At 41.5% G+C, this 20,912-nt stretch overlaps 1 protein-coding gene and 1 pseudogene across 6 annotated transcripts in view; one reads left to right on the plus strand and one right to left on the minus strand.

Moving 5' to 3' along the window:
• Nucleotides 1-18,864, minus strand: part of NQO2 (N-ribosyldihydronicotinamide:quinone dehydrogenase 2) — a 36,963-nt gene extending 18,099 nt beyond the window's left edge. For 2 of the 6 annotated variants that reach the window (XM_090269903.1, XM_090269898.1), the window contains exons 1-3: nucleotides 11,232-11,297; nucleotides 6,756-6,889; nucleotides 5,039-5,203 (exon numbers count right to left, since the gene is read on the minus strand). In XM_090269903.1, coding sequence (XP_090126029.1) covers nucleotides 5,039-5,203; nucleotides 6,756-6,762 — 172 coding nt within the window. In that variant the 5' untranslated portion in view covers nucleotides 6,763-6,889; nucleotides 11,232-11,297. Of the gene's footprint in view, nucleotides 1-5,038; nucleotides 5,204-6,755; nucleotides 6,890-11,231; nucleotides 11,298-17,316; nucleotides 17,420-18,416; nucleotides 18,477-18,739 lie in introns of those variants that run through there. The other 4 variants (XM_090269899.1, XM_090269901.1, XM_090269900.1 and 1 more) reach the window with 4 other exon arrangements.
• Nucleotides 7,018-7,430, plus strand: LOC150015541 (large ribosomal subunit protein eL22 pseudogene; annotated as a pseudogene).
• Nucleotides 18,865-20,912: the final 2,048 nt, after the last annotated feature.

Below are 20,912 nucleotides of genomic sequence, written 5' to 3' on the forward strand. Positions count from 1 at the left end.
ATCAATATGCTCTTGTTGTTGTATGTATGTTTTCCACATGGACTGAAGCCTTCCCCTACTGCAAGCCTGATGCCCTCACAGTGGCACAGAAAATGTTAAAATGTGTTTCCCATGTGGTATACCTTCCATAGTCTCCAGTGATCAAGGCACCCACTTCACTGAGCAAATCATATGAGCCTTGACAAGAAACCTTGCAAACTTCTTGGAATTATCACCGACTCTATCACCCTCAATTATCAGGCAAGGTCAAGAGAACTAATGGAAAACAGGATTCAAGCATAATAAGCCTTAATTACAAGAAACTGAATGAACTAGTGAGGATAATTACAACTTTGATGACCTTTTTTTTTTTGAAATATTGTTGGTTCTTTAATATTTATTAATGGATTTAATAAAACATTTTTCTCTTAAGCTACCTATCACTTAGAACAATATGATAAATAACAACTTTGTAAACAGAATTGAAATATTTATCTTTTTCTCACTACTTGAACCCTCCAAAATTTATAAACTCTCAGTGAGTATTCTTGTTTTCATGGCAATATGGTCACTTGCACAAGTTCAATAAGATTCTTTCCTTGTAACAGTATGCAATTAAAAACTGGTTATATTACCAAGGCTTTGACTGGAATGTCTTATATGAGAAGATAAGCATAGACTCAGAAATGACCAGAGCTTTAAGGAATTAAGACTCATTTAAAGAAGACAATAAAACCCTTAGGAATACTGGCCTGGTACCTTGCTTACAGGTTTCCCAGAAAACTTTCCAGGTAAGTAAGAAAGGTCACTTCCTGGCAGATGGAGGAACCTCACTATATTTTGAGGACCTCAAGAAGAGAGGAAGTCACCCAAATATATAGGTGTGGCTGGGAAGTATGATGGCAAGTCCTTACCTTCACATCTCTGGCCTTCAGAGGCCTTTAAAAATTCAATCTGAAGATTCCTTATGAAAAATTCCAGCAAAACATATTTAAAACAGTTCTATATGGTTAATTACATTATTGTTGCATCTATGTAAATAACAGGCTAAGTTTATTGAAACTAGACTTATTCTGCAAACAAATTAGTCTTAATTTGACTATTTTTGTAAAAATGATGGTGAATTTAGAAAAAATAACATTTCAGTAATACACCTTTGTGGATGTTAAAGTTCAGTGTTATTCATTGTCTTTTGAAGTGTTGTTTCTACCCATAAACTGTCCTAAATCTAGAAGTCTTCTAGCTTCCTTCAATATCTGGCTATAACTCTCCAAATTAATGATTCAATTTTTCTCCCATCCTTTGACCTAAAATCACTAAGACCTGAAACTGCCCTTTTCATAAAGCCAGGTGAGGTAAAAATGGGACAACTTGATATAAACTTCACAGAAATCACCACAACAGCTCATATATGGACAATCTTTGTGTCTGTCGCAGAAAGATCACCAGAAATATTAAAACTGAAAATCAGGAGAATCTATCAGACTGTTATTGCCTGACTTCACTCCATCTGAAGACGCTTTGAGCCAGACATCTAGAAATCTTCTCAACCGACTGCCTTCAGAACTTAGAAATTGGGATTATAGTCAGCTCCAATCATTAACCACTGTTTCTGTTTTGTTTCTATCGAGATGTCTCTTATTAAATTCCTGATTGCTTAGACCATAGGACTAACTTTGGGAACCACCTGCAATACCAACTCATGAAATGAGACATAACTGTTTAAATAAACTAAACTTCTCTCAAGACTGAGACTGGTTTAATCAGATCTGGAACAGCCTATCACCCCAACTTGTGAAATGTGAAAAGTCTAAGGAAGTTTCAAAGGCAAGATTGAAAGGGTTCAGAACAGGCCCTCTGGAAGATGTGTGCCACTTCGGCATGTGAATTATTTTGAGCTGAAGGCAACTCAGACCCTGCTGGCTCACAAGAAACTTTTCCTCTCCCATAAAGAGTTTAAATTAGGGGCTTTGCCAATAACAAGTATTATTGGCAGAAATAAGTTTTTATGACCTACCTATACAGCAGGGCTAACTGCTAATTACTGAACATCTCTTTTTATCTTCCTCTGAATGCCCTTCCTCCCCTGGGAAGCCCCAAGGTACCCTACCTCATCCTTAGCTCAGAATGCCATTTATACCTCATTTTCCTGTTCTGTCTCTGAACCTCTCATGTATGTAGGGTCTCTGACTCTCTCATGTACGTGGGGTTCCCATACATACGTACATAATTAAATTTGGTTATTTTCTCTTTTAAAAAATATATTGATATTTAGAGAAAGAGATGGAAATAGAAAGTGAGAGAAACAGAGATTTGTTGTTCCACTTATTTATGCATTCATTGGTTGCTTCTCATATGTGCCCTGACAGGGAATCAAACCCAAACCAACTGAACTAGCCGGCCAGGGCTCGTTGTTTTCTCTTGTTGATGTGTCTCATGTCTATTTGATTATTAAACAAGCCAGAAGAATCTAGCAGAACAGAAGAAAATTTCTTCCTCCCCCACAACAGTAAAGCTCACTTATAATGAGAAAGTGCAAATCAGAACTATACAAGGAGACCATTTTTTTTACTTGTAAGATTGCCAATTATGAAAAAATTGGCAATATTGTTGGTAGGGATAGTGAGGAAATAGGCACTTGCAAACATTGCTGGTAGGAGTGTAAACTGATACAACATTTATGGAAAGCAATTTGATATTACGTATGAAAGATAAAAATGCACATTCCCTTGCACCAGCCATTTCACTTCTAGATATACTAACATATGTAGGAAAACACATGTGGCCATGATTATTCACTGCAGCACTGTTTATAAGAGCAAAAGATAAAAAACAGCCTAAAGTGCCCTTTAGTAGAGGCTACTTAAGCTATGACCTCCATACAATGGGATAGTCTGCAGCAGTGAAAAAAGAAAGCAATGTGAAAAACAACATGTATAATATACTACCATTTTTTTAAAATGGAGAATATACCTGTAATTGCTTTGTACAACACAGACTATCTCTGGAAGGATATCGAGAAAATGGGCAACACTTATAACATCAGAGGCAGTGAAACTGGGTGTCTGAGGAATGGGAAACAAACTTGTACTGTGGAATTCTTGACTTGAGAATTATACATTATATGCAATGATTATTGCTTTTTTCCAAAACTTTTTTAAATTAAAAAGATAGAAAGCAAGGAAAGAAATAATCTGACTTAAAAATGAGCAAGGGACTTGAATAGACTTTTTTCCAAAGAAGACATACAAATGGCCAACAGGTACATGGAAGGATGCTCAACTTCACTAGCTATTAGAGAAATGCAAATCAAAACCACAATGAGCCCTGGCTGATGTGACTCAGTGGATTTAGCACCAGCCTGTGAACCAAAGGGTTGGCAGTTTGATTCCCAGTCAGGGCATAAGCCTGGGTTGTGGGCCAGGTCCCCAGTTTGGGGCATGCGAGAGGCAACCACACATTCATGTTTCTCTCCCTGTTTCTCACTCCCTTCCCCTCTTTCTAAAAATAAATAAGATCTTAAAAAGAAAACAAAAAAACCACAATGAGATATCACTTAATACCTGTTAGAATGGTTATTACAGAAAAGACAAGAAATAATAAGTGTTGGTGAGGCTGTGGAGTGTGGGCAAACACTCCTCGTGGTTTAAGGAATTGTAGACCCGGCCTAAGCATGACAAGCCGCCAGCTTTCTGGTCGTGCTTGCCTCTAAGTCTCAACATAAGGCTGCGTGCGGAACATGACTGACAACCACTCAGAGGGTTGCCATGGGAATTAGATCAAAGGATGCTCATTATGCTCATTATATTTTAGAACTTGCTCTACTTTCCTTATCAGTAATGTAACATAAACAATCTCTAGCAGGGAGTATACAGAACCCTGCACCTGGTCCGAATGTTTTATAGACCTTGACTCTAATCAGTCAGTGTGATTCCTAAATTAGTGTATGTTATCTGTTACTGTCAAACAATTGAATACAATAGACAATTTATGAATTTTAGCCTTGTATCTCTCATATGTATCCTCCTCAATAAAAGACATGAGGGATGAAGGTTTGGCTGCTGATCTCCACTAGAGAGGCAGTCACCTGCCTTCCCCCAGACATAATAAAGTGTCCTGGGTAAAAGTTTGTTCTGCCGTGGTCACGAAGCCTCTGCTGGACAGAGCAACTTCCAACTGAGCCTAGGGTGTGTGTGGCACCTCTGCCATAGTGGAGAAAAGGGAATCCTGGTTAGTGGGAATGTAGACTACTGCAGTATGAAAATAGTATGAAGGTTCCTCATAAAATTAATACTAGAACTACCTTATGTCCCAGATATTTCACTTCTGGGTATTTATCTGAAGAAAACAGAAGTACTAGTTTTAAAAAATATAGGCATCCCCATATTCATTACATTATTTACGATAGCCAAGGTGTGGGCAAAGAAAATGTGGTATGTATACAATGGAACACTATTATTTAGCCACAGAAAAAGAATTTAAAAATCTTGCCAATTGCAGCAACATGAATGGAGCTAGAGGGTATTATGCTAAGTGAAATAAGTCAGACAGAAAAAGAATACTGTATGATCTCACTTATACATGGAAGTTAAAAACAAACAAAGAAAACAAACAAAACCCCCCAAACCAAACAAAAATAGCTGAATTCATGAATATAGAGAACAGATTGGTGGTTGGCTGATGCAGGGGTTGGGGAGAAGGCAATACAGGTGATGGGGGTCAAAGGTACAAATTTCTAGTTTTAAAATGAATAAGTGATAAAAATGTTATGTACAGTATGGTGACTACAGTAAATAAGCCTGTAATGTATACTTGAAAGTAGCTAGGAGAGTGAATCTTAAAGTTCTCATCATAAGGAAAAGAAAATTTGTAACTATGTGAGGTGATAAGTGTTAACTGGACTAACCGTGGTCATCATTTTGCACTGTATACATATATTGAATCATTACACTGTAAACCAGGAACTAATGTTATATCAGTTATACCTCAATAAAAAAAAAATGTACACACACAAAGAAGGAAGTTGTAGAAAACATAGACCTTATGTCCCATGACTTACCAATGATATCTTTTCTTGTGGCTCTCGGCTCAAAGTCCATGGCATAGAGATCAGAAATGGTGACAGTGCAGCCCTGCTTGCTCAGTTCATCCACAGCCACTTTCTTCAAGGACCCATTGAAAGACCTGGGTTCTTGGTGTGCATAGACAATGAGTACTTTCTTACCTAAATCCGGAGAAGAAACAATTTCTCTTAAAGAGCAATTTCTCTTTGTCAAAATTTAATTAAAGACTAAGACAAAAATGAAATGTGTAGGAGTATTACAGCAGTTGAAGCTAAGAAATACCAACCTTTATAGGAAGTTTTTAATCCAATTATATCATAGCTCATTGTTACTTGAGCTTACTAATACACAAATATACTATGGGTCAAATTATGATTACTCAAAAATCATACAACCAAGTTCTTTAAAAGCCCAATCTATTTTGGTTATCCTCTATGAGAAGTTATAGCCCTGTTTCTGAACATCGGAATAAAAAAGTACCATAACTAATTTTTTGTGCTAACCCTACGTTGGCAGACTGACATACGGCTCTGCATCCTTTCCTTCGGCCCCATCAAAATTTCACACTTTAAAAAGATACCAAAATTGGACTTCTAGTACTATTACAGGGAAGGCAAGGCCATAAGGAACCCTGCTTTTGGAGGTGAGGATGACAAGATGTCTTAAGAGTCAGGTCTTACAGGTCCTGATGTGTCATTATTACCAACAGCCTCTGAAGCAGTATTTTCCTGTTCAGAAGATTCTGTGAGATTATGCACTGATTTTTTTTTCAGGCTAGCAGCTTGATGATTTGCTTAAATTTTCCCAGATAATGTCTAAGGACAAAATGTTTAAACTTTTGATTTAAAATTTTCAGTTTAAGTCCTTAAGTAGAAAATACAAAGGTTAATCTAAAGCAAACAATTTCAAGGCACTCAACTGAGTACAAAGGTTGAACTCCATGAGTTAGATTAATGATTAAGATTTTTTATTTTAACTTCTCAGACTCGTCTTTTACAAATTGACTATACTTGGGGGCTTGATAGGAAAATGGAGACAAATGAAATATCTACATCCATAATTCTCAACTAGAGGCAGTGTTGCCTCCCAGGAGATATTTCACAATATCTGGAGATCTTTTCAATTTTCACAGCTGGGGGTGGGGGGCGTCCTGGCATCTGGTAGACAGAGCCCCAAAGATGCTGCTAAATACCCAACTATGCACAAAGCAAAGGGTTATCTGGCCCAAAATTTCAGTAGAGCTGAGGTGGAGAAACCCTAATGTACAATATCATGTTTAAGGTGGGTTTTTATGTTCTGAACTGAAAGGATTTTCATGTTATATTGTTAAGAGAAAAAAAGACATTGCAGATTGGGATGGTTGTCATGAGCAGAGACACAAGTTAAGATGGGGAGTCATACTGAATTTTCAACCATGGTTACTCCTGGGCCTCACTCACTCAACTATTTATTGAACACCTTCTATCCCTTGGGATCACTCCAGAGACTGGATAAGCATGGCCGTTACTTTTGAGAAACTTACATTTTAGTAGGATTTAAACAGACAATAAAACAAATAAGAAAATACAAAATAAGGTAATTCAAGGTAGCAATCCACATTATAAACAAGTTCTTATACACGTCAGTGTTGTTTGGGTTTTTATAACAACATATTCTGTTTTTAATTAAAAATTTAATTTAAAAATGTTTAATTCCCCAACAGCTAACAGTCACCTGCCATGTTCTAGGATGATGACTTTTTTTTCTTTGACAGGTCAAAAGGAAGGTTTGCTATTGATCCTGAACACGGGGTTCAGTGTGACCGCAGGCTTTCAGATGTGGTTGCGCTCCTCAGTGACCTCAACAATCTAGAAGACAAAAACAAGCACTTGAGGGAGATGGAGAGGCAAGGTGGTGAGGCTGATATGCAAAAACATCAGAAAAGAAGGCTTTGCAAAAAAAGCAAGGAATCACCCTTTCTGCCTCAGCTACCACCATGGCACCTGTGAAAGGGCTTGTGGCAAAGGTGGGGGGGGGGCGCAAAAATAAGAAGCCAGTTCTGAAGTTTACCCTTGACTGCACCCGCCCAGTAGAAAATAGAACCATGGATGCTGCCAATTTTGAAGAGTTTCTTCAAGAGAGAATCAAAGTGAATGGAAAAGATGAAGGGGTTATAACCATTGAAAAAAGAGCAAGATCACTGTAACTTCTGAGGTGCCTTCTTCCGAAAGCTATTTGAAATATCTCACCAAAAAGTATTTGAAGAATAATCACCATGACTGGTTGCACATAGTTGCTAATAGCAAAGAAAGGTACAAATTGTACTATGTCCACTTTAACCAGGATGAAGATGAGGATGAAAACTCATTTATCTGGCACATTTTGTATGAGTTCTTGAATAAAACTTGAGAATCAAAAAAAAAAAAAGGGAAGAAACGCTTTGGAGATTTAGGCCTCAAAGGACATATCGTGCAGTATGTCAAAACCAATACTTTTTTTTGAGAGGACTCAGAACCTTCTGTGAAGGCAGCCATAGAGAAAAGGTCATGGGAAATGAGACATGTGATAGGAAGCTGCATCATGCCTATCTGTTCTTCCTTTGTCTCCCAAGTTATCCTTCCACAAAATTAATGTAGCTGACCAAAGGGCAGATGTATTGCTAAGAAATTTCATAGATACCATATCTGCCACGGTCTACAAAGTATAAGAAAAGAGCAAGAGAGATAATATGTACATATAGTGGCTGGCACATAATAAGGCTCTAAAACAATATTAGCTCTCCCTTGATGGCCTCACAGCATGAATCCTCACTAACTGGCTTCTTTCAGGGGAAGACAGGGGCCTCCAACAATCCTGTTCCCTCTGCTGGAAAACAACAAGCTCAGAGCCTGTGATTCAGGGCGAAGTGTGGAGATGCTGCCCAAACGACAATTTTAATATGAGTGCATCTTTACAGGATAACACCATCACCAACCAGAGGCAGATTTAATGGCGGGCACACTGCGCTCCGACTTCTGAAGGGCCCCACAAAACCCCAACTTTACACTTTTTTCTAATGACACCAAGTTTGGTTTCATTACTATGCTGCATAAAATATAGCCAATACGGCTCTGGCTGCTGTGGCTCAGTGTATTGAGCGTCGGCCTGTGAGCCAAGTGTCGCTGGTTCAATTCCCAGTCAGGGCACATGACTAGGTTGCATGTCAGGTCCCCAGTTGGGGGCGTGAGTGAGAGGCAACTACACAGTGATGTTTCTCTCTTTCTCCTTTCCCCTCTCTCTAAAAATAAAATAAACAAGTAAATTATTTTTAAAAAATATGGTTAACATGTATTTTTATTTTCCCTGTCTCTCTCTTTTTTTAAGGGACCCAATACTTTCTTCTGCGCCCGGGGCCTCAACTGACCTTAATCCACCTCTGACACTGACAAAAGACAGACAGAAATCAGGCTTATCCACTGCCACACTGGAATCCAGAGCAGAGCCTGAATCAGCACCTTCCAGGGTACTTGATAATGTCCAGGAGGTAAAGAGCAAGGATATGTAAAATATTGACAAGAAGTGAAGGTGGGGTGAGGAATGGGCTCTCTATCCTAGGGACAGAAAGAAAAAGAGGCTTAAATAATTGTGGCTGAAGCTGAGTTAGGGTAAAGCAGGGCGCTTGAAGTAGAGAGGAAGCAAACAGCTCTGATCAGTCAGAAGCTAGAACTTCAAATGCCCTCATAGGCCAAAGGGGATTTCAAGTCCTTTCTCATTCTCTTAAATTGACTACTGAATGGTTAGGAACTTGTTTCTTTGGCTACCCAACATCCCCTCTTGTTCTTTAACAATCCCTGAATTTATTCAGGTATCAAATGTGCCCAACTAAAGACTGCATTTCCCATCCTCTCTTGCACTTAGGGGTGGCCATTGAGGTAGACATATCCTTAAAGGGGCTGATTCTGTTGAAGGGAAGTGGGGGGAGGAAGAGAGGTACCATTTTGGCCCCTTGAGATTGGCCATCCTTCTTCCGAATAGGGCTGTGGAATGATACTGAGGGCTCAGTGAGCCACTTTGTTATCCTGAGGATAGAGGCTATGGATTAAGGATGGTAGAGCAGAAAAATGAAAGGAACCTGGATTCCTGATGCTTTCTTGGAGCTGTGCAATGGTTCTGGATTGCCAGCCTCCAGACTTCTTTACATGAGATCAAATTCTAAATTGTGTTTAAGGTGCTAGAGTTGACTATCACTACTAGTGAGTGGAACACAATTCCTAACTGCTCTATACATTCATTCAGCTGGATCCCTGCCTTGAAGGATCCACCCACCCTCTAGTCAGGTACTGCACTAGGCGCTGAGGCTACTGCAGTAAACAGAAGAGGTGAAATGGAACATGGATGGTGTGGCTCAGTAGATTGAGCACCAGCCTAAGAACTGAAAAAGGCTGTCAGTTCAATTCCCAGCCAGGGCACATTTCTGGGTTGTGGGCCAGGTCCCCATGCTGGGGACAAGTGAGAGGAAACTGATCTCACATAACGATGTTTCTCTCCCTCTATTTTGTTTTAGAAAAGTATTGTTTAAAAAAAAAAAAGAGGCGAGATGGAATTTTATTCTAGGGATGTGGGGGTGGGGAGGCAGATAAAACAAGCAGGCAAACAAAGCAACAAAAGAATACTAGATAGTGATAAGAACTAACAATAATGCTAATAGTGACAGCGGTAAGAAAATAAAGTACTTTAGCACATAAGATGACAGGAGTGTGCTTGGATAGAATGGCCCAAGAAGATACCTCTAAGCACGAATGAATTATGTTATGAACCCAACCATGCAAAAATTTGGACAGCTAGCAAGTATAAGGCATAAGCCAGGAGCTAACATGGAGTATTCTAAAACCTGTTGGCCGATGGTTAAAAAGAGTTGTGGTGGACAATGTGGTCAGTGGTAGGTGTCTGCAGGACAGGGACAAGGATATTAATCTAAGCATAAAAAGACAGCCATTGGAGCATCTTAAACAAGAATGCGATATGTGCTGATCACTTTTTAAGAGGTTATCAGTGTCACTTCAGACTCACATAACACCTTATCCTGAGATTCCTAGGATGAAGAACCAAAAGATATTTTGGTTTGGAGGATATTATTTCATTTTAATGCCTCTAGCAGGGCATGTATTCTCTGCATCTCCAGGCCTCACCATTTCCTATTGTTTTGCTTGGCCCAGTTTACATATTCATATCACATGCCTGGACATGCGAGGCATTTGAGTTTGTGGCTCCTCATCTTGTACAATTCTCCTAGTTGTACAGAACAAGAAACTGAGGCTCAATAAGTAAGCTACTTGTGCAAAATAAAATATTCAAGCCAGGCTTTTGTCTTGCTGTCGGGTCCTCTTCAATTCCCATTCACCTACCTTCCTTAGAGCCGCACTCGATGGCAGTAATCTTTTCATCTTTGTTAGGAATCATGCACTCACCCAAGTCAATAGGAAAAAAGAACCATGCGGTTATTAAACTATATATATGTACATGAAATGGACTGATATTTTTTATATACATTATTTCTTCTTAGTCGGTATTGACACTGTTTTGTGTTTTCACTTTGTCTCTTTTACATGAGGCCAGGCTCTATGACTGTCGTTCTAAGTAGATAACATTTCACTATGCAGATACACCACTGTCTGTATGCCGGTTTGCGACCATTCCTCTATTCCTGGGCACTTCGGTTATTTCATTTTTCCCCCTAGAACTATAAAAAGTACTGCTAGAAGCATGTATTATTTAACACACGTCCTTTCTTCATTTTGGCTGGTATTTTCAGGGAAATTAAAGGTTAAAGACGCTGATTTTTGGAGGGTTCTGTTACAGATTTCCACAATATACTTGACAAAGGCCGATCTGTGGGAGCTGGCGTTAATTTGGCACCCCTTTTACGAGCTGACTTTAGGATGCCCTATTTCCCCATGTGTAACAGGGTTGAGGGCATATTAAATGAGACTCTTAAACAATTCCAACCAGGCCACGCATGCGGTAGGGTTTAGGAAGAGTGAAGCAAAATCCTAATTTCGAAATGGTCAATGGGCCACGGTAGGGGCAACCACGGGGAACACGGGTTTCCACTCTGGCTGGGAAGTGAAAATTGGCCAACCTCTCCAGCCCTGCAGCCCCGCCGAGAGAGCGCAGCATTCTGGGACCTGTGCCTCCCAAGGCCCCTGGTGCCCGGCAAGTGGAGGCACTCACCCTTCGGCCAGCGGACACTCAGGAAAGAAGCGGCAGGACTTGAAGCGGCGCCTCCGGAAGGGGAGCCCAGGATGTCCGTGCCAGATGCCGACCGCGCTCTCGCACACGCCAGGCCGCGTGCAGACCCCAGTGTTGGGAGGGACTTGGGTTGCCTACTCGGATGGTCCTGACCGCCAGACTGCGAGCACCTCCCCCTCGCTCCTCTCCTGAGCTCCGCCCCACCCACTGCCTGTTCCAAGGAGAGTCCCGCCCCTGGCCCCGCCTGACACCCCACTCCCGCTCCCTCCCCCTTCCCTTGAAGCAGAACGTGCTTTGGCTGAGTGCCGTGGAGAATAGCTGGACCACCATGCTTGGAAAATGGGGAGCCCTCCCGCCTAGGCAAGCCTTCAGGTTAAAAAATGAAAGTCTGTATCTTGGCTATTGTAAATGATGCTACGTTGAACATAGGAGTGCGTATGTATTTTTGAAATAGTGTTTTAGGATAAATTCCTGAATTTCTGGGTCATATGATAGCTCTAGTTTTAAGTTTTTCAGGAAACTCCATACTGTTTTCCATAGCTGTTCCACCAATTTACAGTCCCACCACCAAGTGCAGGAGGGTTCCTTTTCTCCTTATTTTTGCCAACACTTGTTTGTTGACTTTTTGATAATAGTCATTGTGACAGGTGTAAGGTGGTATCTCACTGAGGTTTTGATTTGCATTTCTCTGAGGATATGTGATGTTGAGCATCTTTTCATATGTCGATTGGTCATTGTATGTCTTTGGAGAAATGTCTGTTCAGGTCCTCCACCCATTTTTAAATGGGATTGTTTTTTTCATGTTGAGCTATATTAAGAAGTACAAAATGCCAGTTATAAAAAGTTACAGGGACATAAAGTACAGCATAGGAAATATAGTCAATAATATTGTAATAACAATGTATGGTGCCAGGTAAGAACTAGACTTATTATGGTGATCACTTTGTAAGGTATATAAGTTACACCTGAAACTAATACAATATTGTGTGTTAACTATAATTTAAAAATAAATTTTAAAGAAGTCAGTCCATGGCGTAACACTTAGCAACAAAAAGGAATGAACTATTGGTACAGTCAACATACTATGAGAATCTCCAGAGTTATGGAGGGAAAAAAAGCCAATCCCAAAAGGTACCATACACTGTGTAACTGTACATTTACATGTACATGTACATGGCCCCATACATTGATGTAACATTCTTGAAATGCCATTTATAAAAATTGAAACCAGATAAGTGGTTGCCAGGGTTGAGGGAGGGGTTGGATGTGGCTATGAGGGCAACAACAGGGAAGTGTGATGATGGAAATATTCTGTATCTGACTAGCAATGTCAATAGCCTGGTTGTGATATTATGCTGTAGTTTGGCCAAATGTTTTCTTTGGGGGAAACTGGATAAAGCACACATAGGATGTCTAGGTGTTAATCCCTACAGCTGCATATAATTTTGTCCAAAGAAAATAAGGTTCAAAGTCATATTTTTTAAAAAAATGGTCCAAGGCCCAGGATATCCCCTAGAGGGTGAAAAGGTATGGAACCAGAGCCTGTGCATGTGTCTGTGTTTGTGTGTGGAGGGTAGAGGACTAGGGGGACAGGGGTTTGCTGATGAGCAGTTTGGGCTGATTGTCTCTTTTTCTAGCATTTTCTGGTTTGTGCCATCTCATTTGGCAGTCAATCTACCATTGTGACATCCCCAAAGATTGTCTTCAAGCTCTATGCCCTGATTTCTGGTGTCCTAGAATAGCCCTATCCAAGCAATAAAGCAGAAGCAAGGTTGTTCCTAATGAGAATAAGTGCTGCTGTTGTTTGTAGACCAGTGTTGGAGTTGGTTTGCTTGCTGTTGATGCTTTCCTTGTATTCAGGGATAAGAATATGGCCTCTCACTGAGATGCCACATGCCAACAGGGAACAGTGCCACCTTGTTTTGTGAGCCTCAGAAATCCTGGAAGCCGTCTTTATTTTAGAATGACCTTTATCAAAGCAAGAGTGCTTGAGGCATTTCCAAATGTGCTAGGATGTCCACAAAGATAAAATTTGGTTTTGTTTCCCCCCTTTCTAGTGAGATTCACTTAGGGATCCTTAAATAATCTTGTGTCACAGAAAGTAAATCTATCATTCTAAGAAAACTAGGTGCAGGTCAGGTTCTCTGGAATAATTGAAGGTAAACTTTCTTACAAGGAAGACAAGTAACATTATTGTCCAGTGGGAGGGGTGTATTCAGGTCTTTTATGCTATAAGGACTTCTAAGAAAACAACAGCCAGACCTCTTGGTGGTGAATCCCTGAAAGGTCCAGGGAGCTTGGAATAGCAAGTATTGGAAACTGTCTTGGAGATAATTAAGTCTTCTTACAAGAAAATCACTTTTCTGAATTAAATCTTGGTCCTGTATTATATAGGATTTAAAAATGGTTACATACCTTAATAACAAAGATAGAAAATTATAATAATTATGACATTTTATCATTTTTATGAAACATCTCACCTCTCCTATAATATCTCATATCAAGTATCAATGGAAGAAATCTGTTGTGTTTGTGTTCTAGAAATCAAGTCTTTAAATGGTTTGTGTTATTGTGAACTCAAGAGTAGATAACAAGTGAACTGAGAGCATAGAAACCAGGCCAGAATAAACACTATCTTGAAAGCTGACAATTAGAAGATCTTAAACATATTTTTAAAAAATAATAAAGGAAAAAGAGCGACTCTAAAGGCTTGAGATCAGTACAATTCATTCATTCATTCATTCATGCATCCATTCATTCAGAAAGCATTTCCTAAGCACCTACTCTGTGTCAGTCACTATTCTGAGAATGGAGGACTCAATTCTGAACAAAAACAGACCCTGGTGGACTTCCGGCCAAGATGGAGGCTTAGACGGACACGCTAGGTCTCCCTCTACAACTATAGTGGAATACAACTACTTCAAAACAAAGGATAACTAGAAATTCCAGAAAATAAAGCTACACGGAAGCCCAACATATGAAGTTATAAACCAGCGGTGCCATTTGGGCAGGTAAGAGTTAAAGAAGGCAAAGCTGCTTGCGGAGCGGCGGGGCAGGGCGGCGAAAAATCCTGGAGGCATTCAAGCCCCTGGCCTGCGCGACTCCTGCGCGACTCCTGCGCGACTCCGGCGCTGGGGAGAGCGGCCGCAGCATCGCCTTGAACAGTGAGGCCCAGGGGGGCGGGAGGACGGATCCCGGTCTCCTAGCTGAATAACTGTGTGAATCCATCTTGGACCCCCGCCCCCACAGAAAGCACCACAGGGCTGCGAAATAGGTCGCGCGCCTGCCGGTCGCTGATTTGTGACGCGTACGCAGGCACTGCCCCCTGCTCCCGACAGCCAGCCCAGGAAAACAAAACGCATCTGTCAAAATGAGGCAGGCAACTTTAGAAATACCGGTAACACAACTCACCAGACAGCAGATAGAGAACCTGACAGATGAACAGATAAGAAACCTGTCAGAGGCTCAGTTCTGGGCCATTGTTATCAGGTGGCTTACAGAATTCACAAAAGAGCAGGAAAAAGATATGAAAGAAGCGAAAAACTTTCATAACGAAAGGAACAAAACCACATATGAGACAGATGATGAGGAATCCAGAGTCCATTTCAACAAACTGGAATATGGAGAAGAAACTAGCAGTCAACCAATGCAGCGAGAGGAAATGGGAAGCAACAATGAGAGGATCAGAAACCTCTGGGACAGCTATAAAAGGCCCAACATAAGAATCATTGGTCTGCCAGAGAATGAGGAAGATGAACTAGAACTTGAAAAATTGAGTGAAAATATAATAAAGGAGAACTTCCCAGACTTGGGGAAGGGAATAGACTTGCAGGTCCAAGAAGCAAGGAGAGTTCCCAAGAGACTGGACCCAGGGAGAACCACTCCAAGACACATTATAATCAAAATGTCAAAAATTAAAGATAAAGAGAGAATCTTAAAAGCAGCAAGAGAGAAGAAAAGAATTATGTACAAAGGGGTCCCAATTAGACTATCAGCTGACTTCTCAAGGGAAACCCTACAGACAAGAAGGAACTGGCAAGAAATATTCAAAGTAATGAAAATCCAAAACCTACAACCACGAATACTCTATCCAGCGAAATTGTCATTCAGAATAGAAGGACAGAGAAAGTGTTTCCAGGACAAAATAAAACTGAAAGAGTTCATTAGATCCAAACCACTGTTATATGAGAAGTTAAAGGGACTGGTTTAAAAAACAGAAGCTAGGGAGATGAAACAAAGGCAAACGAAACAGGCAACGAGAGTGGAAAAGGAACTGTGGGTAAGGGAAATATAGTGGGGGGAGGTCAACAGGGAGGGGGAGTGGGGAGAGGGAGGGAGATGATATAGGAATTGGAGATCATGGTAGGAGGGAATGGAATAGACGGAGAGAGGTTGGGAGGAACTGTAAGCACAACTAATGGACATAATCTAAAAGGGGGGGACAACTGGAGGGAGGGGGCCACCGGGTGGAGGGGAGCAGAGGGAAGGGAAAGTGGCACAAATGTAATATTTTAATCAATAAAACACATTAAATCTTAAAAAAAAAAAAAAAACAGACCCTGGTCCTTTGGTCCCCTGGAGTCATGGAGTGTTCAAAGTACTAAGGGAAATGAGAGCCAGTGCAAAGAATGATTTGCATAATAAATGGCAATCTTCTTGAAGATGTATGTGTGTGTATGTTTATGTATCAGGTTTTTGAAATAAAGAGGCTTTAAGTGGAGGAATTTTTGTTGATGTTACATGTTCTCCCCCACTGCAAATGTGTATAGCCTGTTTTTTTTCACAGACCTTAGGAATAATCATGCTGTTAACCTCATTTGTTCCCAGGGAAAAATAAAATGATTTAAGAGTTGTCTCAGAAAGGGAGTCTCAGGTCCTGCTGGAGATTTTCTTTTTTTTGCAGGCCTCCCTTTATAGATACTATGATTCTATTTTTGTAAAAATAGTAGTATAGATTTTATATAAAAATATTACATAAGTGCAGATGTTTCCATTATACATATTTTAATATACACCAGGCTGTCTGGGGGAGGAAGGAAAGAAATATTTCATTCTTTACTTTTTATTTTTCTGGATTTCTCAATTTTGTTACAGAGACACATTATTTTTGCCACATTATTAAAGTCTATGTTGAACAATCTTCTAGTCTGGGCTTAAAGTGGAAGCGGAGAGGCTAACATTTGCAGAATTAATATAGGATTAAACATTCTGTTGCGATATGGCAAACTGAGCTCATGCTGAGGCCTTCCTGTAACAGGGTAGTAGGAAGCTAGGAAAAGTCCTGGGCAAGGGGAATAGGGAAAATGAGACAAGAAAAACATGCCAAACAGTTTGAACAATTTACAGCCAGCTGGTGAATCTCAAGACATTCTCATCCCTAACCAAGGACACTTGAGAGCAAAGGGTTTATACCTCTCCACTCTAATCAGAGAATACATAGCTTAAATTACCCTGGTTGGGAAAATAAAGAATAGAGACCCAATTAATGCCATTTGTGCCAGCTAAACCCAAGGACAGAGGAAGTCAGGGGAACAAATAACAACAAAACCCATTAAAGCCAGACAGATCCAAGATAAAACAGTAGAGCAGACCAAACAACTCAAACTCCCTGTACACTCATTTCGATGCACCAGCATATTAAAAAAGCACCTGGAAAGTTGATGAATATTCTGCTGAAACCCTCCCCTAAGAGTCTCACACACAGAAAAAGATAACCCTAGGACAAAGACCCAGTGCCGGCTTACTCTAGAGCACACCCATGCCCCTTCTTGGTCATGAACTTTTTACTTCCTCCTAAACTCCAAGGATCCCCACAAGATTGCAACCAAGGGGCAGTGAGCAGTGGCAGTTCATCCTGGGCTAACCCCCTGATCCTGTCTGTAAGGCCCCCTTTTTCTCTGACTTTCCAGTGAGCTAACAGCAGCCACACCTTGGCTCACTTCTTTCCTCTGACATTTCTAAGGAGCCAAGGCAGAGCACTGCCTAGGCTCTCCTGTTGCATCTTCTACCTTAAGTCCTTTCCTTGTTTCACTGTCCCCAGCTTTAATAATTGTACTCTCAAAATTACCTGGACTCCTGTTGTGAAGTCTTTGCTACATGAAGTCAAGAACCCACACACACTATAGGCTGGCCTGAGGTAGACCAGCTTGGTAGCATTCCCATCCAAATCCCTAAAAATAGGAAAAGAAAATGAAAAGCATAAATACTTAGTCCCACAGGAAACACAGAAGAGAGTCTTTGGTGGATCAGAAAAACTCTTAGTAAGGACTGAAAAACAGAAAGCTGGGATTAGTGAAACAGTATACCTTGATCAAAACTTTCACAGTGGAAAACTGCTATAAAAGGTGGGAACAGCTCCAAGGAAGCCCTAAGTCTGCCCAGGGATACAAGGATACAGCTATAGCTCCCGGACTCTTGAGCATTCCACCCTAGGGTGGTTAATTAGGGACCACAACAGAAGCAGACAGGAAGATCATCTCCTGAATTGGAGTACTGTGTGCCCACCAAAGTGAGTAGCAAAACTTTACAATATTTATCTGGACTACTTTGAGAATAGAATACTAAAGTAAGTGACCAGCAAAACTTCCAGGACACGTCTTCTATTTTAAGGATTTTTATAGGATAATGAAAACGCTACTATATATTTGAAATTGAATTATATATTGTGCTTATTTTTGAAAGTGCAGTAAAAATGATCTAAGGTGTAGATAAGAACTCAAACATATAATTAGAAGTTGGATCCTCAGCAGAAAGCTGGGCCTCAGGACTTGCATGAACACAGTGTACATATACTGTCTCCATCGAGGGTGTGGCCTGGCATAGGTCTAGTGATCTACAGACATAACCTTGGCAAAGCCAGGGGGCTCTGGAATTGGTCTGAGTGGCATCAGGGTGGATCGGCAGGACAGATGTAATGTGGTTAGGTATCCTTAGTAAGTTCCTGTCATGCTGAACCAATGACACAGTTAATGCAAGTACCCTATGCTGACCTTACTCGCTCCCCTTGCCCTCCCCCAGAGGTCCCCTCTTTCAAAGCGCCAGTTCCTTTCTCTTCCTGCGGTCTTCCAGCCTCCTGGGCCTGACCACTCTCGTGGGTGTAACGTCCGTCTCCGGCTTTTACCGCGTTAGGGAATGCAAGGAGACGTATACTCCTCTCCTGGAAATTACCTTCTAATGCAACCCGGGAAAGGAAGGAATTCAGCTCATTTCGACCGATGGTGGTTAGTGCTGTGAAGGAAATAAAGAGGGCGCTGTGGTACAAACTATCAGACTGGCCTGCGTAGGGTGCCCCTAGATTCTCCTCTGGTGGGCCTGGGCCCCAGGTGATTCACCCCAGATAATCCTCGCGCAGGGCCCTTCTCCCGCGGCGCCTTGCTCCCTTTGGGTTCCGTCACCGACGTCCCGTGCCCGTTTCCCCCAGCCACCACCTTCAGCCCGAACCATCCCTGAGTTCCTCCTGCCCAGTCCCGCCCCTGGGCCCCAACCCCGACCTGACTTGGTCCCGCCGACCCCTTCCGGCTGTAGCGAGCTGGGACTCAGTGAGCGGCTTCTGCCAGCTGGGTGCAGCGAGGCGAAGACCGCGGGGTGCGGACTCCCGGGAGCCAGCCCGCGGACGGGGGGGGGGGGGGGGGGGTGGCTCCTGCCAGGCCCAGGCGCTGGGCCCAGCGGGGAGAAAGGGAAGCGTCGAGGCGGACCCTCCCGCCTCCACCCTCAACTCCACGCACGCAGGTGGGAGTGGCTCCGCCACACCATCGCAGGGACTAGCCCTGTGGAGGCCCGCAGTCCCGAAAGCTTTCAGGGGCTCCGAGCCCCTTTGTCTCCCAGTACAACTCAGCTTCCATCCCCGATGGAAGAAGCCCTTCCAGGGATTATGTCCATCCTTTTGCCCAGGAACCCCGTGTCCTGTGCTCCAGGACTGCCCCTGTCGCTAGCTCTGGTTTCGGAGAACCGCTGAGCCATCAACCCCCGCCTCGCCTTTCCTGCAGCCTTCTCCGACAACGTTGCTCCTTCTGATTCCTCCAGCTCTGACTCGGCAGGCACGGGCGGCGCCCCTCGCAAGCCACCATTTCCCTGCAGCCTGATAATTGTGTGCAGGATTTTAACACCTGGCTTAGTTAGTCATCCCTCAGCCATCATCCCGCCACACCTCTGCAGCCTTCAGTGTCCTCAGAGATCCTACACTAGTTCAATTCTAAGTCCCCTCACTGCCACTCAGCCATGGCGATCCACTCCTGTCCCAGATGGACTAATCAGCCCAAACTGTTCAACTCTCTGCTCTTTTTCTTAAAACTAAATTTATTGGGCTGACATTGGTTAATAGCAATATGTATGTTTCAAGTATACAATTTTATAATACATAATCTGTATATTGCAGTGTGTGCTCACCAACCAAAGTCTAGCCTCCTTCTGTCACCCTTTATTTGACCCCCTTTACCCTTTACTACCTTCTTCCCACCCCTGCTTCCCCTCTGGTAATTACCACACTGTTGTCTGTGTCTATGAGTCTGTTTCTTTTGTTTGTTCTTTTGGTGCTTTCTTTTTTATATCCCACATATGAGTGAAATTATATGGTTCTTGTCCTTTTCCATCTAATTTATTTCTCTTAGCATGATATTCTCCAGATCCATTTATGTTGTCACAAATGACAGTATTTTATTTCAACTTTTTTATGGCTGAGTAGTATTCCATTGTATAAATTCACCACATCTTTGTCCAATCATCTATTGAACGGCACTGAGGCTGTTTCCCTGTCTTGGCCAATGTAAATAATATTGTGATGAACACAGGGATACATACAAGTATGTATCTTCATGAGTAAATGTTTTCATTTGGGGGTATAGATACCCAGAAGAAAGACTGTTGGTCATAAGGTAGCTCTAGTCTTAATTTTTTGAGAAACCTGCTTACTGTTTTCCATAGTGGTTGTACCAGGTTACATTCCCACCAACAGTGAATGAGGGTTCCTTTTTCTCCATCTTCTCTCTAACATTTGTTATTTCTTGTCTTGTTGATAACAGCCATTCTAACAGGTGTGAGGTTTGTCTCACTGTGGTTTTGATTTGCATTTCCCTAAGAACTGGCGAAGTTGAGCATCTTTTCATGTACCTGTTGGCTATTTGTATGTCTTCATGGGAAAAGTGTCTGTTCAGGTCCTTTGCTCATTTTTAAATTGGATTGTTAGTTTTCTTTGTTGTTGTTGAGATGTATGAGTTCTTCATATATTTTAGATATTAGCCCCTTGTTGAAGGTATTATTTGCAAATATCTTCTCCCATTTGGTTGGTTGCCTTTTTGATTTGTTGATTTTATTTTATTTTTTTTCTGTGCAGAAGCTTTTTAGTTTGATGTAGTCCTATTCATTTATTTTTGCTTTTACTTTCCTTGACTTTGAGGTCAAGTTCACAAAAGCCTCTCTGAGACCAAGGTCCATAATTTGTTATCTATGTTTTCTTATATGTATTTTATTGTTTCAGGTCTTATATTTAAGTCTCTAATTCATTTTGAGTTAATTTTTGTGTGTGGTGTCAAATAGCAGTCTAGTATCATTCTTTTGCATGTGACCTTCAAATTTTCCCAACACCATTTATTGATGAGGCTTTCCTTTCTCCATTGTATGGTTTTTGCTTCTTTGCTTAAAATCGGTTGTCCATATACATGTGGGTCT

Source organism: Furipterus horrens, unplaced genomic scaffold (genome assembly GCF_987537825.1).
Source record: "Furipterus horrens unplaced genomic scaffold, mFurHor1.1.pri manual_scaffold_3, whole genome shotgun sequence".
In the NCBI taxonomy this organism is placed as follows: Eukaryota; Metazoa; Chordata; class Mammalia; order Chiroptera; family Furipteridae; genus Furipterus; species Furipterus horrens.